Here is a 19,059-nt window from a genome sequence, read left to right as displayed (position 1 = left end):
AATTAGCCCTCGGTGACGTTCCCATTCTTTTTGAACGGCTCTGTAAAGCTCTAAACTAAAAGGAATATTGGCCGAACTCAAAGGTCGATTAAAAATGTGACAATTTGAATCTGACTTTTAAGAAACACAGTGTCAGGCCTGCGAGCCAGCTCCCAAAACAGGTGTTACTTTACGATTTATTATTCGAACTTCATCAGCTTGTGGCAGCCATATCAGTTTCTGCCGCCTTAGTTCAAATAGCTGTGCTGTCCCTTTAAGGTACCGGAAATACTCGCGTGGTGTACCCCGGTGGTGGATTTCTGGCTGTAAAACTAGAGCTCCGACGCGATGATATTTCACCACCTAGTTTCCACATTGCGCAGCGGAGTGAGGTGCTGGCGACATCAAGGTGTACTTAGAACGGGTTTAGTACGTTTCGAAGCCTTACATTTGTATAGCACACGTTGTTGGTCAACCTTTGCTCCCAAACGTATGAGGCCGGGCATGGAGGAGCTTCTGACTAGGGTTGTCGCTCCGTTACCCACATACGAGACAAGGGACAAGTCCCCGCCTCCCCCCGAGTCAAACAGTGTGGAATTTATGCATTTCTACAATAGCCTCGAAAAAGAACATAGACTCGAATTCCTTGTGAAGCTGTCACATCAGTTTGGGGTGGATCACAAATGTGCTTCAGAACTAGCAGGAAAACTTGTCGACACTCAGCAACGGGACTTGGCAACAATACTTCAAGTTGAGGACAGGTTACGTTACAGCCTGACTCCCCGTTACAAACAGTTGCTTAATCACATAAGCAGAGTCGAGGGGGGAGTAAAGTTTTTGGTGGATCTCCGTGCTGATGTCATTGAAATAATATCATCGAAAGCAAGCGAAAGCTCACATATCAGGGTAAAATCACTTGTTTACATTTTTCTATGGTGGCCTGCTAAGGTCAATTATGTAGCGTTGTGCGTTTGAGAAATGCAGCAAAAATGTGGAAATTGTGAACAGACACCGAATATAATCTTCGTATAAAGTGGAGTTAAAGCTTTCAAATATTTTATTTTATCAATATTCAGTACTGTTGGTTTTATTGTAATTTTTTTCTTGGCTGAAAAATCTAAAAGGACAATAATCTGCATGGTTCAATAACTAAAACTTTGTAAGCATTGTACTGTTCATGGTCTGCATACCCCAATGGGACCACAGAGACTCCCCCACCGTAGACCTGCATGTTGGTCCCACAGGGTGTCATGTGTCACCATAGTGCAGTTAAAGCACTGGCGGTGACTTTTGCCCCAGTGCCTTGAACAGCTTGTACTGAATCAGAAGGGTGGGCTTCATCACTAAGCTATGCCTAGCTATGGACATCCTGTCTACATTTCACTTGGAGAAAATGTCCTGCAGTGTTCCAATTGTGTCAGAGGTCTTTGCAGAGGAGGGGGTTAGTCATCTCTTATGGTGGGTACCCTAACTCCCTGGCCCTTCCTTTGACAATGGATGTCCTGTCCTGTATGCTGTTATACAGATTTTACGTGTTCAATATTCACTTCAGGTGCAGGGTCACGGTGTATACATTTAGAGGCTACAACTCATACAGGGCTAGTGCCTCTTATTTGAAGTATTTTCAGTATTTGCGTTGGTCAGTTCTATCGAAACTGGCAAAGGATCTTCTGCAGGATCTTAAGGTTAACATAGTGCCAAGAAACAGTCTGACCATCTCCTACAGAGGCCAAGTGATTATTTTTCTCCAAGACCCCTCTGTCCCTATCTCCTTTTGAAACAATCCTTCATAGTGATATATCCCCCCCCTCAAGGCTGTTCCATAGGCCACAGAGATCTTGGAAGCTCACAGCCAACTTATTGCTTTATCTAGAGAACCAAATCGATCAACAATTAAGGCATGCTTGCTCAGCTTGGCCTTGTTTCCCCCGCGCTACTACCCGTTGTTCTGCTTCTTTATTGGTCAGATGACTCTGGACACGGAGGGATAAATGGATCAGTTTCTTCTCTGCCTCGGTAGTTTTGTGTTCCTCCTCCTGTTTCTCTGTTGTATACCATAGGCCTGGTTAACACATTTATTCTTTGATATTGCTTTGAGTTAGATGGAATAGTTAGCTTTTTGCTGCTAGAAGCCATTTTCGTGGACACGAAAAAACCATAGTGTGTGTAAGAATAATATTCAGAACAGATTAAGAAGGCGTTTCGAGAGAATATTTATTGTTCAGTGTCCAAATTGAGTAGAGCGATGCACAGTCACAATGCTTTTGAATTACACAGTTCTTACAAACACTGTCCCAAACAGGAATGAACTGGAAATGGAAAAGGTTTTTGAAAATAGAGGCCGGGTGGCTTATGACAGTCTTGAAGGATAGAAAAAAATTGGCATTTCAAATTATGTTAGTAATCAAAACAGAACAAAAAAGTTGTAAATTATAGATATTCCCCCCCATCATTTTAAGTAGTTAAAGTTTTGAATATCTCAAGACTGCAATTACTAAGGTTCTTTAAGGACTGTCACTTGGAATTCCACACTAAATTAGTTACCTGCCTGTTAGTCTATCGATTTTGTTTCTCTTTCTCTTCTCTCACCTCTAGCTGTTCCTGTTCTGTTTCCCCTCACTCAAGAGCAGAGCGACAGAGAAAATAACTTAGATTTAAGTACTTTAGCTCTGACTTCAATTAAAGTGAGGGTCTTGCTTTTGATAAGAGTGTTGGATACAGTAAGCTAGTCTCTGTGGTTATTTTTGCCTTCAGTCAGAGCCCAGGAAGACAGCCAGCCTGTCACATGTCAGATACTTGGGCAAAGGCAAACTGTGGGCTTGCAACACTAAGGAGTTGCTCCAGTAAATATGGGTCATCACTGGCTGCCAAGTTAAATACATTTGACATTGAAGACTGGTCTTATTATAGAAGTATTAGGCTACATAAGGATCGTATTTAATTTTGATCTTTGTCTGCATAAAGAATACAGTGTCGTAGGCCTTTGTTTATCTGCTTGTCGATAGTATACCTACTTTTCCCTTTTATATCCTGAGGGACAGAAGAAAGGCTGTCAGTTCTATTTTCTTTGAAGAATTTGGAATCTGAGATATTTTCTTTTCTGGAAAGATGGTTTTATTTCAGGTTTTTATTCCTCAGCCCCTGCAGAGTGCTGTGGTTGATGCTCCCATTGCAGAGAGCTTCCTCTGTTGTTACAAGGTCAATGAAATACAGATTTACCCCCGGGGGGGTTTTGTCTTCCTTTAGCGTGACGTTAAAATTGGGAGGCGGACCAGTCACTCAGTAGGTCAATCAGACAGCGACAAGGCTGATCCCACACTTCAATGTGTCAGCACACAGCTACAGCAACTTCTGAAATGCGTTGGGGTGGCCTTGCCTTACCCATCTTGCCCTTCTTTATTTAGTTTCTATTATCAGACTTTTAAGTTTGCGATTTCTGGAGTGTGAGCTGACAGGCAGGCAGGCAGGGCCAGAGAGGGGGAGAGAGAGGGGAAGAGAGAGGGGGAGAGAGAGGGGAAGAGAGAGGGGGAGAGAGAGGGGAAGAGAGAGGGGGAGAGAGAGGGGGAGAGAGAGGGGGAGAGAGATGCTGCTGTGCTGAAATGTTTGGGGGCCCTCAGGCTTAGCATTGACTGCTGTGCCTGACTCACAAAGAGCGGTAAATAATTAATAATGTTGGGTGCCAAATCCCAGGGCACACCAGCTGCTTTGTGCTTACAATACCCAAGTGTGGAAGAAGTCTTCACAGCCAGTCAGAGAGGCTAAGGACTATTTTGGAGGTGTGTGTGTGTGTGTGTGTGATTGACTGACAATAGGATATTAGGCATGTGTTACTTTCCACTCAAAATATACAGACTACTGAGCAATTCCAGAAAATGTGGCCTATATAAACTGTTTGCATGAATTTGGTTGTTTTCATCTCAAATATACAGTATGTTTTGTGGTCGCTGCTGACATTTAATCCTCTGTGTATGAGTCATATGTGCATGTTTGCAGAAGCTTTTATTTATGAGATCCCTGCTCAAATGTCAGGTTGTTTATTAAAGTACTCAGTGTCTTCATATACCAAAGCCTCCCTACCTATGCCTGTGTCAGCATCACACAAGACATAATAAAAGCACCAGGAATACAAACAAGCCCCCACTGTAAGTACACAGACACCCACATCCAGGCAGGTACAAATATGTGCCTCCAGACTAGTTTTGAGGGGAGATGCACAGGGAGACTTGGCTGAAGTTATGAAGGGTGTTATGTTGTCTATCAGGAAGTGCGATGCGACTTTGTAAGGACTTTGAGCAAAACTGATAAGGCTTCTCAGAAAACAGTGGAGTGAGATCTTTCAGCCATTCACCGTACGGAATCTATCTGCTAAACGAGATTATAATTTTTTTTTTGTCACCTACACTCTGGAACTAGAAAACAGTTTGGCCACCTCAGACATATGAATAACAATGTGTATGACCTGCTGTGTGTATAACCCTGTCCTCTCCACTGTGCACACCCACAGGATCTGAGCAGCACCCTGAAGAGCCTGCTGTCTGAGTGGTTCTCTGTAGGTCTGCTCAGACTTGAGAGGATCACCTGGCAGTCCCCTTGTGAGATCCTGCAGAAGATCAGCCAGTAAGAAACACACACACACACGAGATCACACTCACAGATTCACACTACACAAGACACACACACACAGACAAAGTCACAGTAGACGCACACACGCACAACATGCTCACTGATTCACACCAGACACTTAACCTGTGTGTGTTTGTCAGGTACGAGGCTGTGCACCCAGTGAGGAACTGGACGGATATCAAGCGGCGCGTGGGCCCGTACAGGCGCTGCTATGCCTTCACCCACGCTGCCATGCCCGGGGAGCCGCTAGTGGTGCTGCACGTGGCCCTCACCGAGGACATTTCCGACAACATACAGGTGAGGCAGCAACCGGCACAGTAATGCGTTACTGTTGGTCGATAGCCACAGTAACACGTTAACAAAAGACTCTTGTTTGGTCCGACCTTATAAGCGAGTCTCCATAGCGACTCTGCCTCTTGTCTCCGCCCCCTTACAGAGCATTGTGAGGGAGTTCGCCACACTGGACTCCGAGGAGGACGTGAACAAGGTCAACGCTGCCGTCTTTTACTCCATTTCCTCCTCCCAGGCCGGCCTGCAGGGGGTGGAGCTGGGCAACTACCTCATCAAGAGGGTGGTGCGGGAGCTGCAGGTGGGTGGAGCCAGGGGCGGAGCTACTCCAGTCCCCGCCCGCATACCCCAGCTAGGCCTTATCAATCACTTCATACACTATTATCTTAATCCTGGTTCCGAGTTCAACACTATCTCTCGGCCTTTTGGTCACGCACGTACACGCTAAAACAGACCCGCGCGCGCAGAGTGATGTGTTGACTTTCATACACACTTGGTGCAAGAGATTTTCAGCCTCCCAAAACAATGGCAGCTCTCCCACGTGGACCAGTGAGCAGGTAACACGGAGGAGAGTGTAGGAGGACACAAGCTTGGGCAGACACCCCTTAGCCTGTTTACCATGATGTGTATTGTTACTGTCACATCACCTCAAGAATCTCTTTGTTCTTAGTCCAGATGCTTTCTCACATTCTTCTCAGTTGCTTACCACCTGCTGTGTACAGTGTGCGTATGTGTGTGTGGGTGTGTGTGGGTGTTTGTGTGCCCTCAGTAGGAGCAGATATGAAGACAAACATCAGTAGAAAGAGAGGAGAGAGAGAAGTAATGAAATCTCAGCTGTTCCCCTCAATAACGTTTAGAGGAGAGAGGCGCTTTCTATGTCCAGGCTCGCCAGCTAACTGTTATCTAAAGGAACACTGAATGGAAAAACAACACACACTTAACTAGATGGATTGAACAGGTCTTTGTTGTTGTCCCACTTTCATACAAGGATCTGTGAGGTTGGCGCTGCATGATAAGTCCGTGAGACGGGGGGAGATATTTCTTTATTGGCATCTTTATGGTTGTTAATATACACAGGCTCAGCTGACATGTTTATAGGTGTGTGTGAATGTCTAAATGTTTTCTGAAAAATGTAAGCAAATTGATGTCTCGTTTTTAAGAAAGTTTGCACCACCAGTCTTCACAGGGTTACACCCTACATAGAGGTGAGGGGAGGAGGCGCTCAGCCACTGAGGGACCACCACAATGATGGATGAATGATAAGACAGAAAAGAAAAGGTCAAGTTGTGATTTAGGATAAGGGAGGAGGGTCCAGTTGTCTTTCAGGATTACTCTCTGGGGTAGTATTTTGGCTCTGGCCCATCATACTCCATCAGCTTTTTACTCTCTCTCTCTCTCTCTCTCTCTCTCTCTCTCTCTCTCTCTCTCTCTCTCTCTCTCTCTCTCTCTCTCTCTCTCTCTCTCTCTCTGTCTGTCTGTCTCTGTCTCTGTCTCTGTCTCTGTCTCTGTCTCTGTCTCTGTCTCTGTCTCTGTCTCTGTCTCTGTCTCTGTCTCTGTCTCTGTCTCTGTCTCTGTCTCTGTCTCTGTCTCTGTCTCTGTCTCTGTCTCTCTGTCTCTCTGTCTCTATCTCTACCCCTCGGTCTCTCCCTCTCTCGTCTCCTTCGTTTCCAACCTTCCTCCGCTCCCAGTCTGCTGACCAAGACCGTACCACATAATTGTACTGATGAATGGAAAGTGACCTCCTGCCACTCTCATCCTCAGATCCACTGACTCGTGAGATGAAAGTACAGCGGACTGAGGGAGAGAGAGAGGGAGAGGGCGGGAGGGAGGGAGGGAGGGAGGGAGAGGGGTGTAGAAGACGACAGGCGGAGGGAGGGAGCTGCAGAGAGAGACAACAAAAGGATTTAAAAGAAGGAAGAAAGAGTAGAGTTGAGGAGAGCTGGGAAGCGTGCTCTCTAGGTTGTCTGACACATTCAGTCTCATCCGCTGCTTCCTGTGAGCCAACACCCTCTTTTCAGCTCACCGCTGGAGGGGGACAGGGGGAGACGGCGGGGGTGAGGCGAGAAGGTGAGAGGAAGGATGAACAGTCGGTGAAGACGAGAGAGTGGAGCTAGACAGGTTTTAAAGTGAAAGACAGTGGAATTAGGGAAGGAGATGTGGAGGGGTGGGGGGGGGTAAGGGAAAGGGGTCATTCATCTCCATCATGTCAGGTGTGGATTCAGGTTTATTGGTGGTGCTGTAGCTGCTGTGTTTAATGGAACACAGAGACACGTTTTCTGGTGGGATCGGGAGGCGTAGGGCACCGGTCACGCCCCGCCTGTTTCACTGTTGTTAACAGGAAGTGGCTGCAAGGACACCTGGGTAAACGGCCATATTCGCTCTTATTTTGTTTTTGCAGAGCTCAAGTGCTTTGCTCATGTAGAAAATAGTAACATTTGTGTATCTGCTACATCAAACAAAATGTTATGTATGCATTCTCTGTGTCAGTGAGGCATTTGTGTGTATACATCTGAACTTGACTCTCTTTTCCCCTCTGCCTCCCTCTTCCACTAGAGTGAGTTCTCCCACATGGCCCAGTTCTCCAGCCTGTCTCCTATCCCAGGCTTCTCCACGTGGCTCCTGGGCCTCCTCAGCCAACACAGGAAGGAGGGGCGTGGCTCCGAGCTGCTGTCCGAGTCCGAGTGGCTGGAGGTGGAGTTAGCCACAGAGTCCCCACCCGGAGGCCCAGCCCTGGATGCCCTACGGAAGCTGATCAGCACCAGCGAGTGGGTCCGCTCGGAACGCCTCGTCCGAGTTCTGGAACCGGTCCTGATGCGCCTCTGTGCGTGGTACCTGTACGGGGAAAAGAGGCGGAGCTACGCCCTGAACCCTGTAGCTAACTTCCATCTGCAGAACGGCGCCACCATGTGGCGGCTTAACTGGCAGGCTGACACCAGCCCCAGGGGTGTGGCCAACTCCTGCGGCATCATGGTGAACTACAGGTACTTCCTGTCGGATACAGCGTCCAATAGTGCGGCGTACTTGCAGAGCAAGGTGATCCCAGCGTCTGAGCAGATCCTTGGGCTGGTGTCTCAGTTCCAAAAGAACAGCAAACTCTGAGACTGTTTGTCACAAACACTAGCCTGTGTTTTTTTTTTTGCACTGTGGGTCATTGAGCTGCACTTGGCATCAAAGGTGCCTCTCTGACTCCATCATATGGCACTATTGTGCCAAAGAGGAAAATATGACAGAAATGTGAAATTATTTGTGAATGTTTCTCTTGTCCTTTTTCTTTGCTATTAGACTTGTGTACAGTGGTTTTCTGGATCTGCTTCTCTAGGAGTGTGGTCAGTTAGACTGACATTATTCAGTGTATGGTTCAGGAAATGAACTCCAGGCACCACAGATACTGCTATATACAATGAATAAACAAGGTTTGGAATCTTTCCTTGGGGTCATCTGTGTCACTGCAAGGAGACGAGCGGGAGTTGAGTCAAATAAGTGGGTTGAAATGAGGTGAACTAAGACTCGTTTTTTTCCGTTCGTTTCTGAGAAAAGAATCAAGGCACTCTCGGGACACTCGCGGATGCCAAGGTCAGACGTGTACCTCCGAGTTCCCCCACTGCCCGCCACACCCCTCCCGGAGCCCTCTGCAGCCCTCCTGAGTAGCAGTAGTACTGTGTCTTCCCTTACTCCATTGTTGTGGAATAATATATCACAGTAAGTTGACTGTGAAATTACATTTTATCTCTCTGAGGAGGCCAACTTGTTCCCCCCCTCCCACGTGCCACACAGTGTCCTAGAAACTAATGAAGCGAAGAATCAAAGTTAAAGTAAATGGATGGATTGATGGGGGGGGGGTTCAGGTGAATAAAGAGAGGAGAGTGGAAGGTAGGTCAGGAGGGAGATGGTGGGAGGTGGGGGGTGTCACTGAGCATAAAAGAACGGTGTTTAAAGTCGGCCCTCAAGAGAATATTTCTTGCTAAGACATGAGATGAAAGATAGGCCTGTGCCTTCCGTGTGTGTGTTTCATTTGAGAATCCTGAGGGGAATGCGATGGGTGGTGTGACGGCTGTTGATGATAATTGTAGTTGTAGTTGGTGTGTTTCATTGAAAAACACAAAGGAATTCCTGAAACCCCATGTCTGGATCCTGAACTTCAGAAGTGTGAGACCTCTTAGATGTGTTCTGACTTCCTTGTTGGGCTAATCTCTCCTCATTCCCACCATCCCTTTAAAAAAAAAAAGATACCTCCAACAACAAAGCCAACCTAAGGAAGGTTTATTTGGTTGTCGTTTACAAAAAAATACCAAAGCAGGGCCTCAATTGAATTGTTTGAGACGCAAGAAGAGATAGCAGCCTTTTTGACTAGACCCAAGGTATGTGGCAGGCAGCACATCATCACCACAGCGTCAGTTCTCGCTATGCCCACTGCCAAATGAACATGAACATTTTAGCACCCATTATTTAATAAGCAATTACAATCAGAATTGATTAGTTGCCACACTTTAAAACAGGCTTGTGTCTGGTTGCAGTCTGGATTGCTCACATACACAGTATTATTCTCTGCGCTGCTACTTCACCTTGTCACAACATTTCAAGAGCTGCGATACCAGCCTTCTTGTAGCCAGATGGTGTGTATGTAACTCTGTTCATGAGTCATTAGAATTTATCTAAATCGGTCTTCCTCCGTTTCTCTTCATGTGTTAGCACTGGTAATGTTAAGGATCAGGAAGTGCTGGTGAACAGGCCCTACAGAAGGTCCCACCCTTCACTGATCCCCTATCTTATCACTATCCTGGGTCCTGTACCATCCTGGGTCCTGTATGCAGCCTATCATAGACTACCATCCTGGGTCCTGTATGCAGCCTATCATAGACTACCATCCTGGGTCCTGTATGCAGCCTATCATAGACTACCATCCTGGGTCCTGTATGCAGCCTATCATAGACTACCATCCTGGGTCCTGTATGCAGCCTATCATAGACTACCATCCTGGGTCCTGTATGCAGCCTATCATAGACTACCATCCTGGGTCCTGTATGCAGCCTATCATAGACTACCATCCTGGGTCCTGTATGCAGCCTATCATAGACTACCATCCTGGGTCCTGTATGCAGCCTATCATAGACTACCATCCTGGGTCCTGTATGCAGCCTATCATAGACTACCATCCTGGGTCCTGTATGCAGCCTATCATAGACTACCATCCTGGGTCCTGTATGCAGCCTATCATAGACTACCATCCTGGGTCCTGTATGCAGCCTATCATAGACTACCATCCTGGGTCCTGTATGCAGCCTATCATAGACTACCATCCTGGGTCCTGTATGCAGCCTATCATAGACTACCATCCTGGGTCCTGTATGCAGCCTATCATAGACTACCATCCTGGGTCCTGTATGCAGCCTATCATAGACTACCATCCTGGGTCCTGTATGCAGCCTATCATAGACTACCATCCTGGGTCCTGTATGCAGCCTATCATAGACTACCATCCTGGGTCCTGTATGCAGCCTATCATAGACTACCATCCTGGGTCCTGTATGCAGCCTATCATAGACTACCATCCTGGGTCCTGTATGCAGCCTATCATAGACTACCATCCTGGGTCCTGTATGCAGCCTATCATAGACTACCATCCTGGGTCCTGTATGCAGCCTATTGTGGGCTACCTGAGGCTTTCAGAGACATCTATACTGGTTTTTTGATCAGCACAAAAGATGTTAAGAAGCTAATGAATATGAATATCAGAAGTGATCCTGATATATAATTCAACACCTAGCCGGGCCAACACAATAGATCTATTGAAGCAGTGGATTTCTCTGAAAGGTTTGCTTTGATGAGACGAAAGAAAATTATAACCTTCAAGGAAAAAAAGAAATGAAGAAATACACGAGGTTTTCAGTTGCAAGCCTGAGAGATTGTCCTCATGAAAAGAAGCAGAGGGGAGAATAATTGAAAGAGGGAATGGAAAATAGGTGAATTATCAAAGCTGTTGTAGAGGATTAGAGTTTCACATGATCACATGCACAAATGGAATTATGCCAGTGGTCCTTGAAGAAAGAGACGCAAAATATACATTTGATCAAGGAGAGACATGGTCAATGTCTGACTGCTTTGTTGGTAGACATTTGTTTTGGTTTTGCTTCTGTGAACAGTGCCTTGACCCATTCATTGTCAATCCTTACAAAAGAGCAGATTCTTGTATACAAAGTACGGCTGCACAATCTTACCTTTATAACTAAAAAAACATCAACAAAACGTTTGTCTTTCTGAATTTGTTCTTGTTGCAGCAGCAATATCTACACTTTTATGCAATAACTTACAGAATTTTGACTGTGTCTAGCTCATAAACAACAAGTTTTAGCAATTCAAAAAAACATATTTGTAGCCATCCCTTGAAAAAGCCTCAGCCTTTGTCCACACACCCACTCCCTGATTTGTTGTTCTCTGCCATTTTGAACATGCGTGCCAGGGAAGGTATAGAGGTTCTGCCAGTTCTCAGCCCCCCTCATCTGCAGCTCCAGTCCCACAGCCAGGTGCATTTGACGGTAACTGCAACATTGTGATTGCGACTCAGCCAGTCATTTAACAGCCCCCTCCTGAGACTAGCTGCTCCGCCATCCCAGTTTGTTGTGTTTACTTATTCACGTTGGCGCCTCTCTCCATTTCCCTGATGGTGAGGAAGCTGGCAATATCGAAATGGGGAGACGTGATTAGAGAAAAGGAAATAGTATGTAAATGAACTGTGGGAATTTCTGAAAGAGGGGAAGGGGGGTTCATGGGGGGGAAGTGTGTGTGTGTGTGTGGGGGGGGGGTTTGGGGTGGGGTGATTGCCTAATTAAATAGTTAAATCAAGCGGTTTGTCCTCTTTCCCCTTCTAACTTTGCAGCATAGCCTGTGTTTGTGTGTTTCTCGTATGTGTGTGTAACTGTGTGTTATTTGTGGCCTCTATCACCTAAATCCTGTTAAATCCACAGCCTACCTGAGGTTAGGCTGTGCTACTGAGGTGATTAAGTCAAAGAAATAAACAAGACAGACAGAGATTTATATTTTTTTCCTTTCTTATCTGTACTTAATTAGAAAAAGGCACATTTCGAAGAAAAATATAATTAAATCTGTTACTGAAACTAATTTCATTGTCGACCTGATTAAAAATTGCTCTGTTTAATGTCCAAATGTCATGTTAATGGGAAAATAATACATCAAGACTGAGACTGATTGACTGAAATTTTACTGAAATTAAACTGATGTTTCTTCAAAAGTTGGACAGAACCTGTTATGATTCTCAGCACTTATATTTCTACTCATCTCTTATGTGCCCCAGTTGTCATTGTTACAGCTATAGGGCCGGTTGATCAGTCAGACATCAAACACCATCTCATGTTTCAGTCATGCAGGCTCGTTAGGGGTGGAAAAACTGGCCTCTCACCCACTCCAAGTTGGAGTGTGGCATATTTAGATGATACATGTTGTGAGGATCATCAATCTCTAAAGAACCATACTACAGACTTTTGTTGAATAAATCATCATGTGTACCATGGCTTTGGGCCCTAAGCCATGGCCCTGGCCAATGGCAGTGAACCTGATGAACCTGATGATGTCAACAAACATATCTGACCTGGTGAGGTCTGGCCTGCAGCCTAACACTAGTTCACATAGCAGACACTAACATTCATCTGACCGGGCGCTCTGGGGAGGACACTTCATCACTGCACACACTGCCCTCTGGGGAGGACACTTCATCACTGCACACACTGCCCTCTGGGGAGGACACTTCATCACTGCACACACTGCCCTCTGGGGAGGACACTTCATCACTGCACACACTGCCCTCTGGGGAGGACACTTCATCACTGCACACACTGCCCTCTGGGGAGGACACTTCATCACTGCACACACTGCCCTCTGGGGAGGACACTTCATCACTGCACACACTGCCCTCTGGACACACCTTCATATCCAAACCAAATACACTACCGTGTGTTTGTTTGTGGCTGAGGGCATGTGTTGGTGTGCATTTTTTAGTGCACAACCTTATGCCATGCAGTGTGATCATATTTGTGAGAATTGGCTGTATGAACCCGCTTGTGCGTGTGTGCTCGTGAATTTGTTCTCTTTCTTCAAGCATCGCTCTTATAAGTCTGTGTAAACTGGGACTTCTTCAATGGTGTTTTTCTTGCAAAGCGATAATTGGCAGGCTCTGCCTGAGGCCTGAGGTCAATGTTAATACTGTAATCATTAGACCAGAGCAGGTTGATCTAAAACAGCCTTTAAAACAGCCTGCAAACCTGGAGTGCATCAGCCTGCAGTTCCTCCGGTGTCTTCGAGCCTGACTGAGACACTGCCCCTCAGTCTGTCAGGGGAGGGCAATACTGTACGCACACCTCATGCTAACATCCCTGCAATTACGACTGGTACAGAACGTCAAGGACAACGAGAAACAGGGAAGAAAAGGAGGTCACAAAAAGAAGGAAAACCAGGAGATGACCGTGGAAGACAGTGACGAGAGGAGAGAGGGATGATCATCAGATGACATATTCAGGACAGCATTATGGGTCTGCAGACTCCGTCTGTTACCGGAACGCAACGCTGTCTGTGTGTGTTGGTTTATGAGGGAGAGAGAAACGGATCTGAATATATGTGTTTGTGGGCGTATATCAAACGAGTGAGAGAGTGTGTGTTGGCGTATCGCATATGAATAAAATTGCATTTGTCTGTGTGTGTGTGTGTGTGTGTGTGTGTGTGTGTATGTATATATTTATGTAATCACAGTCGTCAGGTCAGGGGTTTGTTTTGACAGAGTAGTTAAGAAGAGTGGAACCCTTTGCTGTGAGTCAGGGATCACTCTTAATTACCTCCACTCTGAGCAGCATTGCTTGTCTCACAGACTAATGACTGAGATGGGGATTAAGCACTTGGCTCAGAGATAATTAGCTCCAGTAGCAACTCTCTCCCCCTATTTGTGGACGTCTGTCAGACCTCAGACACAAGCCTTCATCAAGAGACCAACCGCTATGTCGTAACCTCACCTCCATGTTTCTCTTCCTTCTCCTCCACTCATCCCCTCAGCATGTCATCCTTTCATTACAATAAAAATTATTCACCCCCCTTGGATGTTTTCCCCTTTTGTTGCTTTTATACATGAAATCATGATCCATATAATTTGGCTTTTTTGACAAGAATTTGCAAAAAAAAAGCTTATTTGAAAACTAATTTTTACAAACTAATGTAAATTTATTAAAAAAATATAATGTAAAATAAGTGTTTGCATAAATATTACACCTTTTAAAGTGACTGACCTAATTCAACAGAGGTCCAGCTAGTTGATGCCAGCAGTGTCACAATTAATGAACTGGAGATCACCTGAGTGCAGTTGATGTGTGTCAAGTGATTGTAGTATAAAAACACCTGTGTCTGGGAGGTCCAGTCTCTGGTTAATCAGTATTCCTACTACAATTGCAAAATGAAGACAAAAGAACATTCAAAGCAACTCAGAGAAAACATAATTGAAAAGTATAAGTCAGGAGATGGCTACAAAAAGATTTCCAACTCACTGGGCATCCCACGGAGTTCAGTTAAATCCATTATTAAGAGATGGAAGGAGTATGGCACTTGTTTAAATCAGGGGTCAGATTGCTGAGCGGTTAGGGAGTCGGGCTATTAATCAGAAGGTTGTTGGTTCAATTCCCAATTCAAAAAAACAAATGCCATGCCAAATGTTGTTGTGTCCTTGGGCAAGGCACTTCACCCTACTTGCCTCGGGGAGAATGTCTCTGTACTTACTGTAAGTTGCTGGATAAGAGCGTCTGCTAAATGACTAAATATAAATATATAAATCTGCCTAGAGCTGGCTGTCCTCACAAACTGAGTGACCGGGCAAGACACCCACGACCACTCTGAAGGAGTTAAAAGCTTCGGTGGCTCAGATGGGAGAGACTGTACATACAACAACTGTTGCCCGGGTTCTTCGCCAGTCGAAGCTGTATGGGAGAGTAGCAAAGAGAAAGCCACTGTTGAAAAAAGCTCATGTGAAATCTCGCCTGAAATTCGCGTGTGGGAGACGTGTGGGAGATTCCAAGGGCAATTGGAAGAAGGTTCTTTGGTCTGATGAGACAAAAATTAGGCTTTTTGGCCATCAGACTAGAAGCTAGACACCAAACACTGCACATCACCACAAACACACCATCTCCACCGTGAAGCATGGTGGTGGCAGAATCATGCTCTGGGTATGCTTTTCAGCAGCAGGCCCTGGAAGGCTTGTAAAGGTAAAGGGGAACATGAATGCAGAACAGTATTGCCAAATCCTGGAGGATAATCTGACTCAGTCTGCAACAGAACTACGACTTGGGAGAAGATTTATTTTCCAGCAAGACAATGACCCCAAGCATACAGCAAAAGCTACACAGAAATGGTTCAAAGACAACAAGGCGAATGTTCTGGAGTGGCCAAGTCAAAGCCCAGATTTAGTCCAATTGAGAATTTGTGGCTGGACTTGAAAAGAGCTGTTCACGCCCGATCCCTGAGCAACCTGACAGAGCTTGAGCTGTTTTGCAAGGAAGAATGGAGAAAAATTGCAGTGTCCAGATGTGCCAGCCTGATTGAGACATATCCACACAGACTCAGTGCTGTGATTGCAGCCAAAGGTGCATCTACTAAATACTAACCTCAAGGGGGTGAATATTTATGCGATCATCTACTTGACCTTATATATTTTTTATTAGTTTACATTTTGTTAAATCTGTTTTCACTTTGAGTTTTTTTGTGTGCCAATTCCTGTCAAAAAAGCCAAATTATATTGACCATGATTTCATGTTTAAAAGCAACAAAAGGGTGAAACATCCAAGGGGGTTGAATACTTTTTTTGATAGGCATTGTAACTTATTCTATCCTCACAGCCTATCCCCCTCTCTCCATATCTTACGATCTCACCATTATTATTTTTTCTCCTCTCACCCCCACAAACATCATTCTCCTATTCCAATCTTCCTCCCATCGTGTCATTTCATCCTTCCCTCTGCCCTCCATGCTTGTGTTTTGTCACGCTCCTGGTATCTGTCATCAAGTCGCTTTGAAAAGAGAGCAGTGAAGAAAGAGTACAAGAATAATACAATTGGATAGGTACAGTAATTGAAGTGAAGAGATATTGTCTAGATGGCCTCAGCCACTGTGCAGTCAGACCCCATCTCTTCAAAAGATCCCATATTGAATGATTTCTCTCTCATCTCTCACTCTCTCCCAGTCATGTGTTGCATACACACAACTATAAACTGAGCTAAAAACAATTAGCTAAATTAATGAACATGTGAATGGACAAATGAACAATTAAATTTGTCAATAGCTCCATTAGGCTTAACAGTCTCCAGGGAAAGCCCAGAGGTACATTTACATTTATTCATTTAGCAGACGCTTTTATCCAAAGCGACTTCCAAGAGAGAGCTTTACAAAGTGCATAGGTCACTGATCATAACAACAAGATAGCCACAAAAACATTGCGAGTAGCCAAAACATGAAGCACACATTGTGAACAACCAAAGTAAGTGCCAAAGGGAAGAACCATAAGAGCATGTAGAACAAGGAACAAGTGCGTCTTGAGCCTTTTCTTGAAGGTGGAGAGACAGTCAGTGTCTCTGATGGAGGTGGGGAGTTGATTCCACCACTGGGGGGGCCAGACAGGAGAAGAGCTTGTGTTGGGACCGGGCGGTCTTGAGCGGTGGGACCACCAGGCAGTTGTCTGAAGAAGACCGTAGGTGACGGGTGGGGGTGTAAGGCTGCAGGAGAGACTTGATGTAGACTTGAGGTAGAGTTATTAATGAAAGGAGACCAGGTACAGAAGACTACAACAGCACACACCAGACTGTGCAGCCACATAGACACCCTCTGACATGCAGGGGCAGACAACTAGAGAAACTTTGTTTGTGTGGTCGTTGTCAGTTCTGTCACACAAAAGCCTGATCTCCACAATTACAGATCCCTTTTTTCTCTGAAATGGTAAGGTGAGGGAAAGCGAGAGAGAGGGAGAGAGAGACAGCGAGAGGTAAATAGCGTGAAAAGAGAAAAAGGGAGGCAGAAAGAGCCATCATAGCAATGTAGTAATGATATGCACACACACCCACATGCCCACACACACACCATAAGATCCTAGCTGTAGAAAATAGGTACTCACATGGCCGACGATTAAAATAATGCCCACATGCTGTGTATTTGTTCAAGGGCTGAAAGAGACACATTTTTGTTAAACGCACACATTTCTGTTCAGCATTTATGTAAATCATTTGATGATACTGATACGGAGCAATCGCCTCATCATCATCATCATCATCATCACAACCCCCTCCCCAAACCCCACCCCACCCCTTTCCTCACCGACCAGCTCCAGGGAACATACAGAGGCTGACTCTTTTCTCTGCAGATGAACTGTTGGACTGGAGCTAGTGGAGTGCTGAAGCCTTGGGCAATGCAGCAGTATTGTCAATGTTCTGCACTTTGTGTTGCTTTCAGCTCAACTCCATGACAGTCTGTCATTTCGACCTAACAGCAGGGAGACTCTGAGGGGACAGGGGGCAGAGGAGTACAAGGGAGTTGGGGAAAGAGAGAAAGAGAGAGTGGAGGAGAGAGAAAAACAACCAAACCCAGTACATACAAACTCCTCATAACCCCCCCCCCCCCCCCCCCCCTCTCTCTCTCTCTCTCTCTCTCTCTCTCTCTGTCTCTCTGTCTCTCTGTCTCTCTGTCTCTCTGTCTCTCTCTGTCTCTCTGTCTCTCTCTCTCTCTCTCTCTCTCTCTCTGTCTCTCTCTCTCTCATACACACACACACAAGCCGGAAGGATTAAAGGTTTAAGAACACGGCTAATGGGTCGGTCCGTAGCTCCATCACCAAGCCCCTGGAGGAAGACAAGGCTCTTCTGCAAAGCGTGACTGCTGCTTTACTGCTCTTTCCAAATACCTATCACCCTTACACAGACTTACACACACACACACACACACACACACACAAACACACATGCTGGCCAGAGGAATTTGTGTATTTAATTGGACTCTTCCATGTGCCCAAGGTGAGGCTGGGTGAGCTACAGTCTTATAGATAACACTAATTAGTTACAGAGAGAGAGTGAACAGACCCCCATGTACCACCTCAAAGTTATACTAACGGGGATGGGGTTGATAGAAAGAGGGAGGGCATAGAGGGGGGGGGGGGGGGTGTGTGGAGGTAGAGTAGTAGAAGGAGAGAGAGAGCTATTTCGCAGGAAGAGCATTGGAGGTAGCCATAGAAGCTCAAGTAAGATACAAACCTCATATTTATTCTGATGTAAGCACACACTGAAAGTGGAACCAATGAACCACACCTGATATGACTCATCACATAGTAGGTGGTTACTATGGGAATAGACAGACAGCAGGGTCTTTACAAATATTCTTCACCTCTCACTCTACTAAAAAACATCACCCATCAGAATACTGAGAGTTTGTGAATCTGAGGAAAAAATATCCTACCTTGTGCCTCAATATTCCCATCTGCTGGTGAGGAATATATCACTGTCAGTTTGCAAACTTTTAGTTGGATTCTTTTTAGGTGTCTGAATCACAGTTCACAATAGCATGCACAAATACGGGGGAGTTTCCAGCCACATACTCCTTGGTCATTAGCTAATGTTGATTGGTTGCAGACACACTAAACCGTAAACTGTGTGAAATAAAACCATGTCCTTGAGAAAAAAGTTGTGTCAACCTCAGTATGCCATTAAATGTCATTCAAACGGCTCATTTAATCAGCATTTCAATTCAACCTCCTCCTAGAAATCATTACAGCAAAACTCTTTACATGTTGGCAGTAGCCTAGCTCCTCTGTATTCCCTGTACACCTAGTGTTTGTCTCTGGAGAAGAAGCCTTTGGCAAATACCCCATAATAATCATCCTAATCATCATCTCCCACACAGGCTATTCCTGATGAACATTTAATGCCTATTAACACAGCCTCTCTATCGTTAATGACCGTTCAATTATAGTCTACAGCCTCATTCTGCCGATACTTCAGCAAGGTTAAACTGCGCTCTGAACCAATGAGGAAGGCAGCGGGAGGGCTAACATCTGTGGTAATGAGTGTGTTTAACCCAGCCCAGAGGAAACACTGTCCAAAGCTGTCTTGACACTGTCTCCCACTACCTAATTCATCCATTGGAAACTGC

The 19,059-nt window shown here is 45.4% G+C and overlaps 1 protein-coding gene across 1 annotated transcript; it reads left to right on the top strand.

The window, feature by feature from the left end:
- Nucleotides 1-319: 319 nt before the first annotated feature.
- mlycd (malonyl-CoA decarboxylase) lies at nt 320-8,315 on the top strand. Its single transcript, XM_067235088.1, has 5 exons — nt 320-885; nt 4,484-4,596; nt 4,743-4,899; nt 5,039-5,191; nt 7,444-8,315. Exons 1-5 carry the CDS (start codon nt 328-330, stop codon nt 7,987-7,989), a joined length of 1,527 nt encoding a protein of 508 aa, XP_067091189.1. The 5' UTR covers nt 320-327; the 3' UTR covers nt 7,990-8,315.
- Nucleotides 8,316-19,059: the final 10,744 nt, after the last annotated feature.

Source organism: Osmerus mordax, chromosome 4, assembly GCF_038355195.1.
Source record: "Osmerus mordax isolate fOsmMor3 chromosome 4, fOsmMor3.pri, whole genome shotgun sequence".
Classification (NCBI taxonomy): Eukaryota; Metazoa; Chordata; class Actinopteri; order Osmeriformes; family Osmeridae; genus Osmerus; species Osmerus mordax.
Note: the sequence above shows the minus strand (reverse complement) of the source record. Positions and strands in the feature narration are given on the sequence as shown.

What these genes read in the sequence shown, in the direction of transcription:
- mlycd (XM_067235088.1), top strand. Translation starts at nt 328, where the DNA reads ATGATATTTCACCACCTAGTTTCCACATTGCGCAGCGGAGTGAGGTGC. An exon ending in GCGAAAGCTCACATATCAGG is followed by an intron (nt 886 to 4,483) that starts GTAAAATCACTT and finishes GCACACCCACAG; the next exon opens with GATCTGAGCAGCACCCTGAA. An exon ending in ACATTTCCGACAACATACAG is followed by an intron (nt 4,900 to 5,038) that starts GTGAGGCAGCAA and finishes GCCCCCTTACAG; the next exon opens with AGCATTGTGAGGGAGTTCGC.